The sequence below is a fragment of the Stegostoma tigrinum genome, chromosome 13 (assembly GCF_030684315.1).
Source record: "Stegostoma tigrinum isolate sSteTig4 chromosome 13, sSteTig4.hap1, whole genome shotgun sequence".
Taxonomy (NCBI): domain Eukaryota; kingdom Metazoa; phylum Chordata; class Chondrichthyes; order Orectolobiformes; family Stegostomatidae; genus Stegostoma; species Stegostoma tigrinum.
The window spans coordinates 18,047,132-18,069,334 of NC_081366.1; the positions used below are offsets into that span (position 1 = coordinate 18,047,132).

General features: G+C 42.5%; 1 protein-coding gene across 1 annotated transcript in view; it reads right to left on the bottom strand.

The window, feature by feature from the left end:
* lars1b (leucyl-tRNA synthetase 1b) overlaps nt 1-22,203 on the bottom strand; it is a 61,910-nt gene that overhangs the window by 21,699 nt on the left and 18,008 nt on the right. The window contains exons 9-23 of the mRNA XM_048543193.1: nt 17,537-17,604; nt 14,911-15,136; nt 14,667-14,754; nt 14,467-14,543; nt 13,074-13,127; nt 12,421-12,561; nt 11,431-11,508; nt 10,923-11,008; nt 10,218-10,283; nt 9,549-9,631; nt 7,034-7,172; nt 4,805-5,017; nt 4,314-4,371; nt 3,176-3,239; nt 860-1,043 (exon numbers count right to left, since the gene is read on the bottom strand). Of these exons, the coding sequence (XP_048399150.1) occupies nt 860-1,043; nt 3,176-3,239; nt 4,314-4,371; nt 4,805-5,017; nt 7,034-7,172; nt 9,549-9,631; nt 10,218-10,283; nt 10,923-11,008; nt 11,431-11,508; nt 12,421-12,561; nt 13,074-13,127; nt 14,467-14,543; nt 14,667-14,754; nt 14,911-15,136; nt 17,537-17,604 (1,625 nt within the window). The remainder of the gene's footprint in view (nt 1-859; nt 1,044-3,175; nt 3,240-4,313; nt 4,372-4,804; nt 5,018-7,033; nt 7,173-9,548; nt 9,632-10,217; nt 10,284-10,922; nt 11,009-11,430; nt 11,509-12,420; nt 12,562-13,073; nt 13,128-14,466; nt 14,544-14,666; nt 14,755-14,910; nt 15,137-17,536; nt 17,605-22,203) is intronic.

Here is a 22,203-nt window from a genome sequence, read left to right on the forward strand (position 1 = left end):
CACACTAATCTGACATGGTATTTAGACAGTAGGAATTCACCAACATTACGATTTATGAATAGTTGCACATCAAATACGCATTCAGGTAATGGGAGCCTGTAGGGCTGCACTATGTCACCCCTCTGAGATGCAACATCCACAGAACCACGTGAGCATAACTTATGGCTCACGGCATCATTGGGAGCCCCCCTATATCGGCAAGGTAGGAGGGTAACTTTTCCTTCTTCTGTCTGCTCAGATAGACAATTAATTTCCCTGCCTTACCTCCCAAGTGCAGCAAAGCACAAATTGACAAACATTATCCACCCCAGTCTGAAAGGGTCCTCACAGAAATTGAAGGCTACAGTGGCTCTGATGGCATTGATAGAACTTTGAATGATGATATCTTGAAACAGCATGAGGAGTGCATATTGATGTTTAAGATGAGACTTTCCTGGAATATCTGAGATCAGATCAGTATTAAATGCTGACTGATGTCAAAATTTGCACACTTTGCACGCTTCCCATGCATTCACTGATACATGAATTATCACTCTATCAAATCTATTGATCAACACACACACGCTACCAGAAGGTGTCGGCAATAAACATCTGCCAATTTTTCTGTGTGCCTGCTCCCCCAGTACTGAAACCAGCAGCACATTTCTGATACCATTAAGCTAATTTTATATGAATCTATCATGCTATCATAGAAAGCATAAATAAATTAGAATGCAATAAGCCTGAAGAACTGTAAGGAATTTAAAAAATGGCTATTTCTAATAAATGCTATTATAGTATTACTGACCATTACAACAACATTAAGGAATGTTGCAAGTATTTTGGAAAGACATCTTCAAATACAAAGGCCATTCAGTACCTGGCAAAGACTCGGTCATTGAAGGTGTTGGCAGGTCCACTGCGAAGGCTCTCACGATTCGCAATCATCTCCTTAACCCATTCCACCCAAGTATAGAGCCTCAGGATACCAGCATCAGTCATAGTTTCTACAAAGTTTGCATCTTCCACAGTGTCACCAGCATCAGCAAGAGCAAGGCGCATTCCTGGAAACAAGATTGCACCAAAGAAGTAAACAAGATGGTCTGTTTATGAATAAATCGGATCTGGCAATGCCTCTTAGGACTAAAATATGGTCAAGTATTTCAATCATGCAGTCTACAGCAAATCAAATACATTTGGTCTCCATTACTTAAATTACGATTATACCTTTAGGCACCACAGTGATACTTTTGTGTTATTTATCCCCACAAAATTTTTCCTAATTTTGGAAATTTATTGGATTCATACCTTCACCGAATTTCCTTATTCCACTTGCAGAATCTACCAATCCTTTTGCAACCAAAACTCTAATTGTTCTTGCAATTCCAAGATATACAATATAGTAGAGAGGAAGAAACTGTCCATTGGCAGGATCATGGAATCCCTGCAGAGTGGGAGCAAGGGTTCAGCCAATCGGCCCTTCGGGTCCACACAGACACCTCTGAAGAGCATCCCACCCGGAGCCACCTCCTTCCCCTATCCCTGTAACCTCGCATTTACCCATGGCTAATCCACCTATTTTACATATCCCTGGACACTATGGGCAATTTGGCATGGCCGATCCACCAAATCTGCATATCTTTGGATTGAGGAAGGAGACTGAAGCACCTAGAGGAAACCCACGCAGACTTGGGGAGAATGTGCAAACTCCACACAGACAGTGGAATCGAACCAGGATCCCTGGAGTTGTGACGCAGCAGTTCTAACCATTGAGCCACCATGCAGCTAAAGATAATTCTATAGCATGTTAGGAGGACCCTCGCGACATAGTGGAAGTGTTCCTACACTCTTAGCTAGAAGCAAGTTCAAGTCTCACCTACTCCAGACATGTGCAATAACATCAGTAAGCAGATTAATAAGACATATCATTAAAAAAAAAATCAACTGTTTAGGGGCTCATAAGCCATAGTTGTATTGGCCCTGCCTCTGAACAGGAGTCCCAGGTTTAGGTGCCACCTGCTCTAGAATTGCAGACCAACGAGTTGATGATGCGGAAACATCGCTAGCACAGCAAGTGTTTGAAATGTACAACCAGATAAAGTGATGGACCAAATTCAATAGTAACTTTCAAAAAAAAACTTAGATGTACATACTTGAAAAGAGAAAATGTTGACAATTAGAAAAAAAAAGCAGTTGAAGACTTTTTTGTTCACTCTTTCAAAAAGGCTGAGGAACCTCCTTCTAAACTCTGATTCAATGAATCACTGTTAATCCACCTTTTATATCAGTCTTCCTATTATGGAACTCCTAAAGCTATACACAAAAATTCCCAAAGTGTGTTTACCGATGTTTTGTGTTCAATATTCCTTTGCGCAAAATTCTAAATTCTAGCTTGAAAAAAAGATGTTAACTTATATAGCATCTTTCGGAACCTCATGGCCTCAAAGTACAATGGAATGTGTTTTGAAGATAATCTACATCAGAAACAACGTACACACAGCAAGATTGCTCAAAACATGAGATCAGACAGAGGTTTGTGGAAGAGTAAATCCAGGAGGCAATTGAAAAAAAAAGCCTTACTTTTTCTAAAATAGAAGTCCCAAGGTGGTCAAAGGGGTTTGGCATAATTTCTCATGTAAAAGGTAAAACCTGTAACAATGCAACATTTCCTCACTTCTACACAAAAAAGTGCTTCTATTATGGATTTTTCCACCTGTACTTTCATCATGAAATACATGTGCACCTGCATAGCTCAATCTATGGTCCTATTTAAAAAATCTGTTAAGTATATTAGTTTGAGTACACATGCTTTCACTGCTTCTTCCCCCACCCTCTCCCCTCAAAATCATTACCACAAGTTGCAACAGTCATTTATGTGCAATTCCACTGATATCCTCCGGCAAAATATTCTGATTATGTTAATTGTAAGTTATTTCTCAATTAGTAATGCCACAATAACTCATTAGAAAAAAAATGTCTTCATACCAATGACAGTACCTGGTAAGCCAACATCACCACAAAAAGATTATAGTTCACAATTGCACTCATCACTCACGGGACAATCTCATAAGTAACTGCTCTATAACTGGCAATATATAGAGAAGCTGCAAACCCTAATGAGCTAAACTCACACAATGAAGTGAGAACAAGATGCTGGTGAGACCGGGAGGCAGCAGAAAAGAGGAAGATCACTCACCATCTGCAGAGAATTTTTCTACAGCTTCACTCAGGGTAAGGAAATTCCCTGTAGATTTAGACATCTAACGGAAACAGAAGTGGCACAAAGTGACAAAGTTAGGCGCCACTGTAGAGTACAGATTACAGCATAAAATTACAAAAGAATGGTGATAGAGCAAGTTAATGAGCAAAACCGCAGTAGATGGCATTCAATGCAATCAAGGATGAGGTTATCGTTTTGGACCAAGAAAGGATAGATCACGGCATTTTCCAGATTTTCCAAAAATTCATTCTTGGGATGAGGGTGTCATCAGATAGGCCAACATTTATAGTTGGCACAGAGTTAAATACAGTGGATGTCCAATGATACTTGGAGGTTTAGGTATGTAGATCTTTATTTTCTGCTTCTGCTCTGACATTTTAATCAGGAAAGCAAATGGAATGCTGGCTTTTACATCTTGAGGACTGCTATACAGGGATGCAGGTGTTATGTTGCAGTTATATACAAAATTCCAGGTAGGTGCCACTTGGAGTAACACAAATCCACGCAGCAGGAGGGAAATACTGGCCTTGTGGGGAACATAACTTAAGTTTACAACAAAGGTAGCAAGAATTCAGGGGTTAATTTACAAGCAAAGATTATACAAATTAGACCTGCTTTCTCTAGAAATTAGAAGGTTGAGGCGGTATCTGATTGAAGTTTTTAAAATATTGACAGGAAAAGACAAAATGATTAACATATTTGGAGATTCAAGAACTTGGGGGCATATCTGTGAATTATAGCCAAACTGCTCAGCGAGATGTTATGAAGTACTTCTACACACAGGTGGTAGATGCTTGGAAACCTCTTCCAAAAACAGCAGTGAATACAGGATCAGTTGTTAATTTTAAATCTGAAATGGATAAATGTCTGTTGTATTATGATATTAAGGGGTATGGGCCAAAGGCAGGTATGTGGATTCAGGCAACAGATCGGTCATGATCTCATTAAATCGTGGAACAACAAACTATTCAGCTCCTCAAGTTTGTTCCTATGTTCCCAGAAGTTTATCTGAAACTTATGCATGTGGAACATATTAAATCCAATAATGTGTTAATTCGGTAGAAATCTTACACTTCATAAACTGTTTGTTAACATAGTAAAAATTATTGCGTACTTTTTCTGAATTCAGTAGTAAGTGTCCATTTGCTCTTACAGCTCGAGGCCATTTTGATCTACAATTTAGAATAAGAAGTTAGTTGCGCAGAAAAATATTTAAGTAATAGTCTCCACTCAAAAGCACACTTGTCCCCTTCAACATACTATTATTTTTAGTCAGGATAACAAGGTTGCTGAAGTTCACTAACGACCCTCTACATTGATTTAAATCAATGTGCTTAAACATGTGAGACACCTATGGAACAGGTGGGGTTTGAATTCAGGTCTTCCAGTTCAGAAGTAGGAACCGTGCCACTACTCCACAAGAGCCCTACTCATGACTCTCAATTCCAAAAGATGTGCACTTTAAGGAAATGATCGACTCAAAGACAACCCCATTTACATTAGCAAATGTGTAGGCATTCCCGATAAGCAGATTGTTTGCAACATCATGCTCTTCCAGTCATGCAGCTCATATACAAATCTTGTTACTGAACAATGTGATCTCACCTATCACTGGGCCACATGGCTACATGGTTATACAGGTAGTAGGAGAGATGATTTGGAATCAAGTCTTTCCCAGAGACTCTTAAGTCTACAGGATACCAATATTCAAATTCTTTTTTCAATTGATCTAGATTCTGTTTTGGAATTGCAGTCTCTGGAAATGGAGCAGCCTTCAAAAACACATAATCCCAAACTTCTCTGGTCATCTGTTCTGGCCTGAGAGAAAAAATAAAAAATACATATCAATGCTGGCAGGAAGGTATGATTGTGGAAGGAGTGCATAATAAGTGCACTTTAAAAGAAAACCTGGCCGACATCACGAATTACGTTTATGACTATTGAAGATTTATTTCAAACACCAGTCATAGGAACATAAACTGGATTTGAAATTAGATTTCACAGGTGAAATAACCGATAGATACAGCATTTAGTCCTTAAAATCATGAAGAAATAGCATTTATTAACTCCAACTTGTGGTGCTCAGTGGCACTAAATGGCTTAAGTATATTAATTGAAAATATTCTATTTATCTATGAAACTGCATAGACCGATTGGGAACAGGAATTGATGGGTCAAGAAATATCAGAATTTAATGTCTTTAAAAATAAAACAAAATCATGTTGCAGTCAGACTAGCATGAAAGGCTAGTCTTGCTTCGTTGACCTATAAACCAAAGGATGACTCAGTTTGCATTTATCATTCGTTGTTCATTGACGAGGGGATAATAGGTTACTTCCTTGTAAACAACTGTGCTCCTGAGATGCTGCTTGGCCTGCTGTGTTCATCCAGCTTCACATTTTATTATCTTGAAATTACTGAGCTGGCCCCTTAAACTGCAATTGCTGTGACTTTGCAGTTCACAACAGTTAAAGGAGAGCAGATTTTCTTCCTAAAGTTTTTCACGACAATTTGATAGTTCCAAGATCATGAATTTTAAGTCCTGGCCTTTGGATTACGAGCCAATAACACAGCTACCACATGAATATACTCTGGCTATTAAGGACAAACATGTGCACAGATAGCTGAATATTTTGGACTGCCGATCTAGATAGAATGGCTTCACTCAAACTTGAAATGGCTCCCCCTCATCAATCACCCTTCTGTTACAAATGCATAACCTTTGACAAAAACACTGCCTCTCACTGAATTGGGAATAAAGGAATAAAGGGAAATAAATTGGGAATAAAATGAATTGGGAACAATATCTCCGACACATCTTTGGCATTGGAAGCAGTTCAGAGGAGATTTGTTAGCACAATTCGAGGGATAAAAAGGCTGTTGGATAAGGAGTGGTTGAATAGCCTGGGTTTGTACTCACTCGAATCCAGAAGAATGATAGGTGATCTGGTTGAGGTACATAAAATGCTAAAAGGGACAGGAAGTTGATAAGGCGAATGTTGGAAACAATTTCCTCCTTGTCGTACAGTCTCAAACAAGATGTCATAGAAATTGAATGAAAGCAGAAAGGTTTAGAAATGAGATGAGGAGAAATTACTTCTCTCAGAGGGTTGTGGATCTGTGAAACTCATTGTCCAAGGGTGCAGTAGAGGCAGAATCCATCTAAAGATTCAAGAAAGAAATAGATTTGTTTCTGATGAAATGTGAGGTACAGGGCTATGAGGAGCAGGCAGAAAAGTGCAGTTGAGAACAGGATGAGATCAGCCCTGATCATGTTAAGTAGCAGAACAGGCTCGAAGGGCTGACATGCCAAATTGCCTACTCACACTCCCAATTCTGATGTTCTTATTTACCCTTTTGTGTCAGGCAGGTTCCTGATTGGACGAGATTAACAGCCTCAAGCAAGGAACTCAATTTCAACTCGGTCCAGCTGGGCGACTTCGTTATATTCACAGCACGACTGCCATCAGTTCAAACTTAAAAATAGACTATTACTTGTTTTCAGCCTTTAAATTAATACCTTGTGTTTGCAAAATAATTATGTCATCGATAGTAGGAACTGCAGATGCTGGAGAATCGGAGATGGGTCTTTCTGAAAAAGGGCCGAGGCCCAAAATGTCAGCTCTCCGGCTCCTCTGATGCTGCTTGGCCTACTGTGTTCATCCAGTTCTGCAACCTGTTATCTCATATTATTTCATCCATTTGTTTACAGATAGCATTACATTCACTACATAATCAACCATAACTGCCAAATATTATTTTGAAAACCATGCATTATGAATTATAAGTTACATTACAAATTAAAATAATCATTTTGAAAACTCTTATTCCCACCTGATTCCCAATGGGCCAGAGGTTTGACCATTTAAACATCCCTTATGTAATAGATGGGCAACAGTGTAGTATGCCATATAAATTGAGGAATCAGAGAGAGACTCTATCAGCCATTGGTCATCCCATGGCAGTCGAGAACCTGAAATGAATAAAAGAATATAAATTTATTGAAAAGCTGCAAAACTATTAGCGGATGAACAGTGCGTCCAATGTACAGCGAAACGTTGAAACACTATGTTGAGGAGGAGATATGATAAAAAACTGAAAAATAGGCAGATGGGGGCTGAAGGCACAAAGATAAGGGCTTTTGAAAGATGAAAGGAAAGTACTGCAGAAGATTCTGGCAAGGAACTTCAGCAGATGAGTAGAGTTTGCAGACAGTAGTCATCTTTGGGGATGAGCAGAGGTCAAAGTGTAGTCAGCTGATTCCAAATAGAAGAAGGGCATATGTTATATCAAATTGAAGAGATTTCTAATGTTGAGTAGGGAAATTTAAAATTTCAGGCTAGAACCATGATGTCTATGATCATGCAAAATGGCAGCAATCTTATCCTAACGTTAACTTCATCAGCTGAAAACATTACTTTAATTATGGTTTAAAAAAAACGTGCTGGAAATCAGAAATTGCTAGAAAAACTTGGTAGGTCGAGCAGCATCTGAGGCGAGAAAGCAGAATTAACATTTCAGGTCCAGTGACCCTTCTTCAAAACTGACCGTAAACAGGCAAAGGTTAGTATATATGCTGAAGATGGGGTGGGTGAGGAAGAAGGAGTAAATGAAAGGTGGAGATAGAGAGACAGACAGACAAACATTGGGGCAGACTAAGGAATGGGTACAAGTCAGCCTGGGAAAACGAATAGCTGCTAATGGAGACCATTAGTGGCTGACGATGGGTTGTAAGTAGTAACAGCCCATGTGCTGACGAGGCCTAGTATGGTGGGGTGTTAGGGTAAGGACATGGGAAGTGGTGTGCAGGCCCTAAAATTATTGAACTTGATATCCAGAAGGTTGCAGGGTTTCTGAGCAGGAAAGGAGGTGTTGCTCTCCTAGCTTGCGCTGAACTTCGTTGGAGGACTGTAGCAAACTCAAGACAGAGACATTGACCAGGAAACACAATGGTGTGTTGAAATGGCAGGCTACTGGAAGCTCAGGGTTATTTTTGAGGACCGAATAGAGTTATTCTGCAGAACAGTCACTTAGTCTGCACTTTGTCTCCCCAGTGTAGTGGAGGCCACAATGCGAACAGTGAATACAGTACACTAGATTGAGTGAAGTGCAGCTAAATTGCCGCTTCACCCAGAAGGTATGTCAGTGACCATGAATAAGGAGGATGGAGGGAGGAAATAAATGGGCAGACATTGTACCTTCTGCGACAGCATGAGAAGATGCCATGGGCATGTGGAGCCGTGTCCAGGAAGGAACGGTTCCTTCAGAAGGCTGACAAGGGAATGGAGGGGAATGTGCGCTGGTGGTGACATCCTGCTGGAAGTGGTGGAAACGGAAATGGATGTGGGCAGTGGTGGAATGTTAGGTGAGCACGAGGGGACTCCTATCAGTGTTGTGGGAGTAAGAGATGTGGTGAGAGCCAAAGAGCAGGAGATGGGTGGGACACAGTGGAGGGCCTTGTCAACCACGGTAGTGAGGAATCATTGGTTAAGGAAAAAGGTGGGCATTTCAGAAGCCCCCTTGGTGAAGTTGCAATCACTGGACTAGATGTGGCAGGGATGGAGGAACGGAGTGAATGGAATAGAGTCTTTAAAGGGAGCAGGATGCGAAAATGTGTAGTCAAGGTAACTGCTGGAGTCAGTGGATTTGTGATGGAAGTCCAGCTGATAGCCTCACTAAATGAAATATAGCTGGAAGCCTACACCAGGTTGCAATTTATAAGAGACAGTATGCATACAGAAAAAAAACTGTCAAGTTGCTAACACGTGGCAAGTGCAATGAGAAAAACCCTGTGCAGACACACACAATAGACACATTTTCAAATGTTGTATTTTTTCCTTCATCTGAATTGCTTCATTAATTCCTCTGGACTGAATGAATGATGCAAGGTGCAAGGTTATAGTTCGGCTCCTCCCAAGCAGAAGGATCTTTAGAGAAAAACCTGTCATCTAGTCCTCATTTCCAAATAACCACTCAAAATAAGATCAGTGAGTGCCTACAAATAGGTTGATATCTGCTTTAAAAAGTGAATAATACATAACATTATGAGGTGCTAAGGTGGGCACAAGTGTCTCTAGATCTGACTTGCATCATTTGGGTTTTTGAAAACAAAACACGGTATCACTTAATCCATACTTTCAGATGTCCTTCATCTTTGCTTTATTCTTTTATAAACTTAATTTGTACTAGGAGGATTTATCTGAAAATAAAATGACCTCAACAATCTTTCAAGGTAGGGTTGGTACTCAGAAAACATAATCTCCTTAGACATTAAAAAAAACCTTTCCTTATACAGCATTTCTGTACAGCAAGGTCATGAAAAACAAAGGCAGTCAAGTGTTACACTAACCAAGGCCATATGTTCTTGAACAGGCATGGTCCTGTAACCACTCAAGGCTGGCTTCAAAGTTCCTTCTAGTCTCCTCACAGTACCTAGAAATTAAAAAGGATATATATTGCTAATATAATATTTATATTCTTGCAGATACTCTTTTGACCTTAGTAACAGGATACTGTTAAAAAGCAGGATATATGTTAAAAATGCCATTCAAATGGTTATCTTTGTTACAGCAGTCGTAGCTGTTGGCATTCATATCTCAGGGTACTATGATGCGTTTGGTCCAGACAACATGCAGGTTTCTTGAATCTTAGAGACTTGACCAGAGTGTAAATCCAATAAAATTCCAATATAAGTTCAGAGCCTTGCACTTTCATAAAAGCTGACTTTTTAAAAACATATATATCCTTTCTGAACAAGACGGGGGGAAAGGGGGTAAACAAAATTTCTAGTTCCCTTGAACCATAACTCAACCTTGCAATGTAATTAAAACACTGGTTGGGACCAGGAGTTGTAAATATGCCACAGACTAGATTAAATCCTCGATCCAGTTCATAGTGTGGGCATTCTGTGGAACTTGATCGACTAATTACTATTATTTCAAAAGTACAATGCATTCTCTCAATTGAGTGTGGGGAAGAAATAACGAGACAGGAAGATAAGAGCTGAAAGAGTACATACGTTTCTAGAGTTGAGAGGCAATCTACAGCCTGTTTCTTCCAACTTTCTTCACCATAATCCAGGTACCTACATTGAAAGTGAACATGATTAAAAGAAAGCTACTCTTTACACAAAATCATCAACATTTTCTCAATGTAGTTGAAAGAAACAAGTCTAAGTCAGCTCCAATGAAGAGTCATCTAGACTTGAAATGTAGCTTGCTCTCTCCACAGATGCTATCTGACCCACTGAGCTTTCCAGCATCTTTTGTTTTCAAGTCTGAGAAGCAGTTAGATGCTGTGATGGAAAGAAAAAATTACAACTGTAAAGAAAGGTGTAAGATGTACAATGAGGCCTTCTACATCTAGATTTGCTGGTATGAATTTCATCAGCGGTGAGCTGCACAATGTTCAATAACCATAAAAACCAGTCTGCTATTTGTAAGAAGGGATGAAAAAGTCATTTAGGGCTCTTATCCTGAATATTATCCAGCTGGAAAGTGCACAGAAATAGATTCAGCTGCCATGTTCATCGTGTTTCAAAGCACCCCAGACACTGCCAAAAAACAGCACGTGACGGATTCGTGAAGCACTGAAACACAGTTAACTTTGGATTCATTCAGTCGTTCGTTTGCTGGGTGGGGATGCGGGGGAAAAACAGCGAGAGCGAGGGAGCGAGCGAGAGCACGTGAAGATAGATAAACAAACATTTAAAATAAAAACTCACCACTGGTCACACAGTGCTACAACACATTCATCAGCAGACCTAGATATAACTTGCTTCTCAGGTTCCATGTAGATCATGGCTTCTCCCTAGGACAATTATTAGAAATATGTTTTTTTTAAAATTGGGATAACCTCATATACTATGTTCTAGATTCATTTTAACCTACTTTTCTTATCTTGCATTTCTGGCCATAGTTAGCTATGGTGTGCTTCCTGCAATGCCTCTGTTCAATCAGTGCATGAAGTATGCAAGAACTGACCGAAATACAGGCAATTATCAAATTGATGTTGTATCCCACACAAAAAAACTAGTCAAAGAAAAAGCTCAAACATGGAAACAGAGCCAACAGTTTAACCCTTTATCATAGCTTCTACAGTATGTAACGTAGTGCAGCAATTCAACGCAGCAAGGCGTTCATGCAAGGCTCATTACTTTAACATTACAATCAAATTTATGACCTACCCTGCTGTTTTAATAAGTCATTAAATAAACCAAAAATGATACTTACGTTATCTATCATTTTTCGTTGAATTGGTTTCTTGACTTCTTGAACTTTCTGCCCTTTGTAACCATCTACAAGCATTACCTAGAAGACAATAGGTGTATGAATCTACAACCAAATGTAGATGTCTTTAATTAAACTGTTCAGACATGTCATCACACATCTGTGGAGCAGATGGGACTTGAACCTGGGCCTTCTGGAACCAGAGGCAGGGGGACAATCACTGTGCTAGAACGGTCTTACATGTTTAGAAATAATTTACAGTCATCAAATTGGCCTCACCTCAATCAAACAAATAAACTGAGCCAAACTGGCAATTATGAGTTCAAACCACACCCAAGGGTCTGATATCGAATCTAGGTGGCCACTGGACTACATCGTATCATTACATCATGTCAGGAGAGCCTGGATGGCAGTCTGCACGGGGATCTCCCAGCATTGGAGACAGATCAAATCCAGCCTGAGGGATAGATTGAGCCCTTGTGTGAAAGCCTAACATATAGCGACTGCACATCCATGGCTAAAGGAGGACTGCAATTTTGAACTTAACTTTATTTCTTTGTTTACAACTTTATACAGAGAAGAACAGTAATGTTGCACTTTTAACCTATTTCTTTATTTTTCTACTTGTACCAATTATTTTTTCAAAACCTAAAGTGGCACTGGAAGTAGCGACTTTGTACATTTATCATTGTACTCCCTTATCTCTGTACGTGAGTACATGTGACAATAATACATAACTCCTAAATGGGAATTAAGAATACAGATACAAAAATATGGACAGTTGAAAGAATTTTTCATTTTAGAAGGTTGGAATAAAGCAGCACGTCAAGATCTATTTATCCTTGTCAGAAGCTTCAATTAGTGACCGTATTTGATTTTTGAATCTGTATGCAATGCCACACGCAATGAACTAGTACATTGATAAAATGAAACAATTCACATTTTTGTTTAAGATTTTTTTTCCCTGTGCAAGACCTTGAATACATTACAAACCCCCTCATAAAAGCCTTTCAGGTAAACACGCTCTTTGGCCTCCACAAGCTTTTCCCGGTCATTCTGGCTTTGAATGTTCAGTTCGTCGCACACTGTTGGTGCAGAGAGATTCCCATACCCAGGGATTTCAATTATAGGAACCTAGCAAACAAATAACACCAAAAGAACAGCATTTACGAAAGACTGATTAACGTTGAATCTATGCAGTTCTCAACACATGAAGTAAAAGTCAATTTCTTTTCTGTCATGGTCTTGCTACGAGGGCCTCTAGTGATTACCTTATTAGCTACAACACTTGGCGAAAACCTGCTGCATAACTACAGTGCAGGACGTTGAGACCACATCAAGCAAGACAAATTATCCATACACACAAATTATGGGATACTGCTTTGCTGCTGAGGATTCAGACTTTGGATGAAAGAAGTAGTCAAGTATTCATTTTAAACATCCCTCCGCATATATCTAATTGTTAAAATTAATAAAAGCACACAGATATATCTGAGCAAAGTGAGAACTTGATTCGGTTGTCAAAACACTGTTGAAATTCTATTGAAAAAGCTGTATCCATATTTCAAATCAGGATCTACGTAAAGAAGTTTGATTGATGCCAACAAAACAAAATTATGCTTTCAGTTCCATTTAAGCATACTCACTGGTTCAAACGGTAGGACCATTTCATCAGTAATTCCATACTTCTCCCTCAAAGCCTAAAAAAGAAAAATTACTTTAAATTCTTTTAAACGTCAGAATATTGTAGTGTCGCAATTTTGAATGCCACAAATATAGGTCATGTCAGATTGGTGATGGCATCTACACAAATAGTAGCCCACACAGTAGACAATGTAAAGCACACCAAGTACCTCATCAGAAATCTCAATGCTGAAGATGTATGGAAGCTTTATTAGATACACCCATGGCAAGGTTCTTCAGGAAGGAAATCTAAGTGACATTTGGGTTGCTGTAACAACTGCATAATTTCACTTATCAGTTTGTTTCCAGTTTGTTCATTAATATTAAACCAATTGCAAATGCTCAAATCATCCAAATGGAATTCAAATTTGCATCAACTGATTAATTACTGTAGGCCTCAGTATTCATTACTCCAAAAACAAATCAATATCTCACTATCTATCACAGTGTTCCAAGCCGAACCATTTCTAGTTGCTTCAAAATTTACCTTCTCTCCAACGCAAGGTCAGAAGTCAGGATCGCTAGTGTTTGCACATTTTAGCACTATTCACAACTTTTGAGATGCTAAACATGTTACATGTTGATAAGTAGCACGACCATAGAAAATATCCCAGTTGAACTGACAAGCGTCAAGTTATGTATGCATGACTGAAGTGCCAGGCAATGATCGTCTTCAATAAGAGAGAATCTAACAATCTTCCTTTTACATTTAATGGTATCACCATCACTGAACCCCTCATTGTCAAAATTTTTGGAGTTTAGTGTGGGCCAGAAAGTGAACTGGATCAGCCAGATAAATGGCTGGAAGAAAATCAGTGACCAGGAGTTCTCTGGCTTCATCACCTGCCTTGCGAAAGCCTATCTACCATCTAGAAGGCAGGAGTGCGATGGAATACTCTTAACTTGCCCACCAGCACAGCTCCAACAATATGAAAGAAGCTTGACGCCATCCTGCACAAAGCACGGGCTAGACTGGCAACCAATCCATCATCTTCAACATTCATTCCCTCCACTATTATCACCTAGTGGCAGCTCTGCAAATCAGCCACAAGGCACATTGTAGCAAGTCATCAAATTCAACAGCGACTCCCTAACGCACGATTTCTACAATCACGAACAAGAGAGAGTAGATGCATGTAATCACCACAACTGCAAGTTCCTCTTCAAGCCACACACCATCCTGTTTGGAACTATAAACTATAAAGTTCTTCCACAGAATATTCACTGAGATTTCCATGGGCATCTGAATTTTGTGAATAGAATTAACAGTCACTGGGATCTCGCAAGGAATCAATGACTTCAGCATGGAAGAACAGTTGAAAGGCAATAGAAGTAATTAAAAAAGAGAACTTGTACCTTCTTTTTCTTTAGGTCGCGGAGAGCTGCAATATCATCTGGGGCATCAGATGGAACACTGGTGACGATACCAGTGCCTGTGGAGTAGGTGAAAAAAAAATTCAACAATAAAATGAAAGCAATCTCTTCTGATTGCTCTCGCTGCTTAAACCTACATTTAAACATTTACAGACCAAGTCCAGGCACAAGATATGAAATACCTTTGTCTTCTTTAATGGTGAGCATGGGGAGAGCATAAATAATCTTGTAGGATGTCAAGGGAGCACTCAGTGAAACACCAAGGATGTCCTAATTTTAAAAAATAAAATCGAGAATGATGCAAAAATTTAAATAATAAAAATGAAATAAACAGGCCATTTCTCTTGCTTAGATTCAAAGTGAGAATGCAGAAGGTGACATTTAATTCAGAACCCATACAACAGTTTATGGTTAAGAAGAACTTACCTCGCCAATAACTGTCAGAACCAGAGGTACTTCTCCATTCTCTTTGGTAAAACCCTGGAAGGACATGTTCCTTGCTGCTCGCTTTGTACAGATGAAAATGTCCCCATTTACTGTTTCAAAGGCAACATAATTCATGTCTGGGCGGACCCAGCAGTTAGTTTGACCAAACATGGTCTCTGGTCTCAGCGTGGCTGCCACCAAATAAATGTTTCTTCCCTTAAAGCCACTGGAAGAAAGAGAACAGGGCTGATTACAGTGGACTACAACTCTTCTGCCATGTATAAAACCCTCTCCAATTGTATATTTCAGATGAATTTCATACCATGTCCTTTACCTGTCATTTTAAAATAGAGGCAGAAATATGACTACATTCTGGTGTGCTTCATAAAAATAGGAGTTGATATTCTTTCCATGATGTAACTATATGTCCTTTACAGAATACTCACAGATTTAAAAAGGTACAATTCTTAATTTTTCCATCTGTAAGAAAATGCAAGGGGAAAGTGGTACAATGTAATGAGGTTTATGCATGTCAGACTCCATCACTATTGTTGGGGAACTTTATAAATGGGGAACTGTAGGTCAGCATTGACCACATTCATTTTAAGTTTTTGTGAAGGTATTGATAAAAGGAAATTTTCACCTACTGGCAGATATTCAGCACTATATAACACAGACAGAAGTCACACAATACCAGGTTATATTCCAACAGGTTTATTTGAAATCACAACCTTTTGCAGCGCTAGTCCTTCATCAGGTGAACTGCTCAAAAAGTTTGTGATTTCAAATAAACCTGCTGGGCTATCACCTGGTGTTGTCTGACTTCTGACTTCCACCCCATTCCAACACTGGCACTTCCACATCATGACTAAATAAAACTTCTGCATTTGTAGTAGAAAAGATTTCCATTTAGATAATGCCTTTCACAGCCACAGGACTTCTCAAATGCTTTACAGCCAGAAGTACTTCAAGTGTAGCCACCACTGCAGCACAAAAAAAACAAACTAAACTCTCCCAAACATTCATGTAACATAGAGGAAGAACTTTGTCACTCAGAGCTAACTGTACTACCAACTGAACTACAGATGACAACCAAAATCTACATATAGGTCCTTAAATTAAGTGCACAGATCTGTAATCAAACAACTTTAGAGCAATTCAACAACAACAAAAAAAAAAACCCTCTTTCCTTCATTGCTTAAAAGGATGATGATTTGGAGACATGACCTACTGTATTGGTCAGTGGCACTCTATAGCTGCCCTAAGGTGCGGGTGCATAGTTCCTTGGATGTGGAGTTGCAGGTAGAAAGAGTGGTGAAGAAAGCGTTTGGCATGCCTGCCTTCATTGGTCAGTGCACCGAGTTAGTTCGGATATCATGTTGCATCTGTACAGGACATTAAACAGGAATACTACATTCAATTGTGATTGCCCTCTTATATGGAAAATGTTGTTAAACTTGAAGAAGTGTTTGAAAATTTTACAGGAAGTTAAAACCGAAAGAACTGCGGATGCTGTAAATCAGGAACAAAAGCAGAAGTTGCTGGAAAAGCTCAGAAGGTCTGGCTAAACCTGTGAAGAAAAATCAGAGTTAACGCTTCGGGTCTGGTGACCTTTCCTCAGAGCTGATGGTAGCTAGGAAATTGTCGGTCCATATGCAGAAAAAAGGGAGAGGGGAGGGGTAAGGAGTAAATGATAGGATAGAGCCCAAAAAGAGAGAAGAGTAGCTGGACAGACAAAAGGAGTTGATCTGGCTAGGAGGGTAAATGGGGCCTGTTAGTGGCTAACAACGGGCACTGTGTAATGGTAGACTATGTGGTAACAAGGTCTGATGTGTGGGCTAGGGGGCTAGGACGCTAGGACATGGGAGAGTTTAGGCCCTAAAATTATTGAACTTGATACTGAGTTCAGGCGGCTGGAGGGTCCTCAAGTGGAAAATTAGGTGTTGTTCTTCCAGCTTGTGCTGAGCTTCGCTGGAACGCTACAGCAAGCCAGAGACAGATGTTGCCTGGGGAACAGGATGGTGTGTTAAAGCAAAAGATTTGCAAGGATGTTGCCAGGGTTGGAGGGTTTGAGTTATAGGGGAAGACTGAATAGGTAGGAACTTTTTATTCACAGGAGCAACAGAGTCTGAGTGGTGACCTAAACTAGAGGGCATAGGTTTAGGGTGAGAGGGGAAAAGATTTAAGAGGGTCCTGAGGGGCAAATTTTCGTGCAGAGACTCGTGTGTATGGAATGAGCTGCCAGAGGAAGTGGTACAGATGGATACAATGACATCATTAAAACACATAATGGATGAGTACAATGAGCAGCAAGGATTTAGAGAGATAATGACCAAATGCTGGCAAATGGGACTAGATTAGGATATCTGGTCAGCATGGACGAATTGGACTGAAGGGTCTGTTTGCATTCTGTGTGACTCTATGCCTCTAACTGCTTCCTGTGGTGTTGACTCTGATTTTAACTCCTTTACTGCCTTTCTTCAAACGAACATACAAGTATTCTGCTAATTACTTTTATTACTATTACAAAAACATCTGGTAGTGGCAATTTGGTTTGAGGTGAGAGGTTGCCTTTTGAGAGACTGAGGAGAACCATTTTGGACTGATTCATAAGCGATGCCTTTACCTTAGTTTTGCTGGATATGGTTCAAGGATCTTCATTTTAATTAGTGTGTATTCTTGAGGACCTACACCCTGAAACAAAACCACACATAACATGAGGCAAGAGTAACAGATGAAGAGATAATGGGAACTGCAGATGCTGGAGAATCCAAGATAACAAAGTGTGGAGCTGGATGAACACAGCAGGCCAAACAGCACCCGAGGAGCACAAAAGCTGACGTTTTAGGCCTAGAACCTTCTACAGAGATGGGGATGCAGAGAGGGTTCTGAACTAAATAGGGAGAGGGGGGTGGTGGATCGAAGATGAATAGAGGAGAAGATAGGTGGAGAGGAGACAGACAAGTTAAAAGGGGCGGGGATGGAGTCTGTAGAGGTGAGTATAGGTCGGGGGGGGATGGACAGGTCAAGGGAGCGGGATGAGGTTAGGAGGAAGGGAATGGAGGTGTGGCTTGAGGTGGTGGCGGAGGGGGGAAAATAGGTGAGAGGAAGAACAGGTTAGGGAGGTGGGGACGAGCTGGACTGGTTTTGGGATGCAGTGGGTGGAGGGGAGATTTTGAAGCTTATGAAATCCACATAGGAACCCTGCAGCCCAGTGGTATCAAAGCGGAATACGAGTTGCTGTTCACGCAACCTTCAGGTGGCATCACTGTGGCATGGCAGGAGGCCCAGGATGGACATGCCATCTAAGGAATGGGAGGGGGGAGTTGAAATGGTTCACGACTGGGAGGTGCAGTTGTTTATTGCGAACCGAGCGGAGGTGTTCTGCGAAGCTGTCCCCAAGCCTTTGTTTGCTTTCCTCAATATAGATGAAGCCACAACAGGTACAGCGGATGCAGTATACCACATTGGGAGATGTGCAGGTGAACATCTGCTTGATGTGGAAAGTCATCTTGGGGCCTGGGATGTGTGTGAGGGAGGAGGTGTAGGGACAAGTGTAGCACTTCCTGCGGTTGCAGGGGAATGTGTCTGGTGTGGTGGGGTTGGATGGGAGTGTGGAGCGGAGAAGGGAGTCCCGGAGAGAGTGGTCTTTCTGGAAGGTAGACAAGGGTGGGGATGGAAAGATGTCATTGGTGGTGGGGTCAGATTGTCGATGGCGGAAGTGTCTGAGGATGATGCTTTGTATCGGGAGGTTGGTGGGGTGGTATGTGAGGATGAGGGGGATTCTCTTTTGCCGGTTATTGCAGGGACGGGGTGTGAGGGACTTTCCCCTGCAACCACAGGAAGTGCTACACTTGCCCCCACACCACCTCCCTCACACACATCCCAGGCACCAAGATGACTTTCCACATGAAGCAGATGTTCACCTGCATATCTGCCAATGTGGTATACTGCATCCGCTGTACCCGGTGTGGCTTCCGCTACACTGGGGAAACATAGCGGAGGCTTGGGGACCGCTTTGCAGAATACCTATGCTCGGTTCGCAACAAACAACTGCACCTCCCAGTCGCGAACCATTTCAACTCTCCCTCGCATTCCTTAGATGACATGTCCATTATGGGCCTCCTGCAGTGCCACAACGATGCCACCCGAAAGTTGCATGAACAGCAACTCGTATTCCGCCTGGGAACCCTGCAGCCCAATGGTATCAATGTGGATTTCACAAGCTTCAAAATCTCCCCTCCCCCCACTGCATCCCCAAACCAGCTCAGCTCATCCCTGCCTCCCTAACCCGTTCTTCCTCTCACCTATCCCCTCCTCCCAACTCAAGCCGCACCTCCATTCTCTTCCTCCTAACTTCATCCTGCCCCCTTGACCTGTCCGTCCTTCCCGGACTGTCCTATCCCCTCCCTACCTCCCCACCTATACAGGCTCCATCCCCGCCGCTTTAACTTGTCAGTCTCCTTGCCACCTATGTTCTCCTCTATCCACCTTCGATCCGCCTCCCACTCTCTCCCTACTTATTTCAGAACCCTCTCCCCATCCCCCTTTTCTGATGAAGGGTCTCGGACCGAAATGACAGCTTTTGTGCTCCTAAGATGCTGCTTGGCCTGCTGTGTTCATCCAGCTCCACACTTTGTTATAACAGATGAAAACTTTATTTGGTTTAAAATAGCAGTTAGTTCCAGGAAGCAGAAGTTACACCAGTCACATTAAGTTTTATTCATATGAATTTCAATCGCACCAGAAGTTCAAATTTAGCAAATATTTTTAAAAGAAGATCATGGGTAAAAGACAGAAGAAAATATTTGAAGCAATTACTTTTGATGAAGAATAGAAAGTTTTGGTCACATTCTTAGTAAAAAGTAGTCAGTATATATTTAGTACTGTATTATAGAATGCTATCACAAGTTACTTTTACCTGCAGAGTAGACCACTTGGTCTGTCGAACCTACTCTGCCAATGATCTGAGATAATAAAATGTGAGGCTGGATGAACACAGCAGGCCAAGCAGCATCTCAGGAGCACAAAAGCTGACGTTTCGGGCCTAGACCCTTCATCAGAGAGGGGGATGGGGAGAGGGAACTGGAATAAATAGGGAGAGAGGGGGAGGCGGACCGAAGATGGAGAGTAAAGAAGATAGGTGGAGAGTGTATAGGTGGGGAGGTAGGGAGGGGATAGGTCAGTCTAGGGAAGACGGACAGGTCAAGGAGGTGGGATGAGGTTAGTAGGTAGCTGGGGGTGCGGCTTGGGGTGGGAGGACGGGATGGGTGAGAGGAAGAACCGGTTAGGGAGGCAGAGACAGGTTGGACTGGTTTTGGGATGCAGTGGGTGGGGGCGGGGGGGGGGGGGGGGGGGGGGGGGGGGGGGTGGGGGGGGGGGGAGCTGAGCTGGTTGTGTGGTGCAGTGGGGGAAAGGGACGAACTAGGCTGGTTTAGGGATGCAGTAGGGGAAGGGGAGATTTTGAAACTGGTGAAGTCCACGTTGATACCATTAGGCTGCAGGGTTCCCAGGCGGAATATGAGTTGCTGTTCCTGCAACCTTCTGGTGGCATCATTGTGGCAGTGCAGGAGGCCCATGATGGACATGTCATCTAGAGAATGGGAGGGGGAGTGGAAATGGTTTGCGACTGGGAGGTGCAGTTGTTTGCTGCGAACTGAGCGGAGGTGTTCTGCAAAGCGGTCCCCAAGCCTCCGCTTGGTTTCCCCAATGTAGAGGAAGCCGCACCGGGTACAGTGGATGCAGTATACCACATTGGCAGATGTGCAGGTGAACCTCTGCTTAATGTGGAATGTCATCTTGGGGCCTGGGATAGGGGTGAGGGAGGAGGTGTGGGGACAAGTGTAGCATTTCCTGCGGTTGCAGGGGAAGGTGCCGGGTGTGGTGGGGTTGGAGGGCAGTGTGGAGCGAACAAGGGAGTCACGGAGAGAGTGGTCTCTCCGGAAAGCAGACAGGGGAGGGGATGGAAAAATGTCTTGGGTGGTGGGGGTCGGATTGTAAATGGCGGAAGTGTCGGAGGATGATGCGTTGTATCCGGAGGTTGGTAGGGTGGTGTGTGAGAACGAGGGGGATCCTCTTAGGGCGGTTGTGGCGGGGGCGGGGTGTGAGGGCTGTGTTGCGGGAAATACGGGAGACGCGGTCAAGGGCGTTCTCGATCACTGTGGGGGGAAAGTTGCGGTCCTTAAACAACTTGGACATCTGGGATGTGCGGGAGTGGAATGTCTTATCGTGGGAGCAGATGCGGCGGAGGCGGAGGAATTGGGAATAGGGGATGGAATTTTTGCAGGAGGGTGGGTGGGAGGAGGTGTCTTCGCTCCACACTGCCCTCCAACCCCACCACACCCGGCACCTTCCCCTGCAACCGCAGGAAATGCTACACTTGTCCCCACACCTCCTCCCTCACCCCTATCCCAGGCCCCAAGATGACATTCCACATTAAGCAGAGGTTCACCTGCACATCTGCCAATGTGGTATACTGCATCCACTGTACCCGGTGCGGCTTCCTCTACATTGGGGAAACCAAGCGGAGGCTTGGGGACCGCTTTGCAGAACACCTCCGCTCAGTTCGCAACAAACAACTGCACCTCCCAGTCGCAAACTATTTCCACTCCCCCTCCCATTCTCTAGATGACATGTCCATCATGGGCCTCCTGCACTGCCACAATTATGCCACCCGAAGGTTGCAGGAACAGCAACTCATATTCCGCCTGGGAACCCTGCAGCCTAATGGTATCAATGTGGACTTCACCAGTTTCAAAATCTCCCCTTCCCCTACTGCATCCCTAAACCAGCCCAGTTCGTCCCCTCCCCCCACTGCACCACACAACCAGCCCAGCTCTCCCCCCACCACCCACTGCATCCCAAAACCAGTCCAACCTGTCTCTGCCTCCCTAACCGGTTCTTCCTCTCACCCATCCCTTCCTCCCACCCCAAGCCGCACCCCCAGCTACCTACTAACCTCATCCCACCTCCTTGACCTGTCCGTCTTCCCTGGACTGACCTATCCCCTCCCTACCTCCCCACCTATACTCTCTCCACCTATCTTCTTTACTCTCCATCTTCGGTCCGCCTCCCCCTCTCTCCCTATTTACTCCAGTTCCCTCACCCCATCCCCCTCTCTGAAGAAGGGTCTAGGCCCGAAACGTCAGCTTTTGTGCTCCTGAGATGCTGCTTGGCCTGCTGTGTTCATCCAGCCTCACATTTTATTATCTTGGAATTCTCCAGCATCTGCAGTTCCCATTATCTCTGCCAATGATCTGATCTGATTATTCCACATTCCCACATACTCCCAAA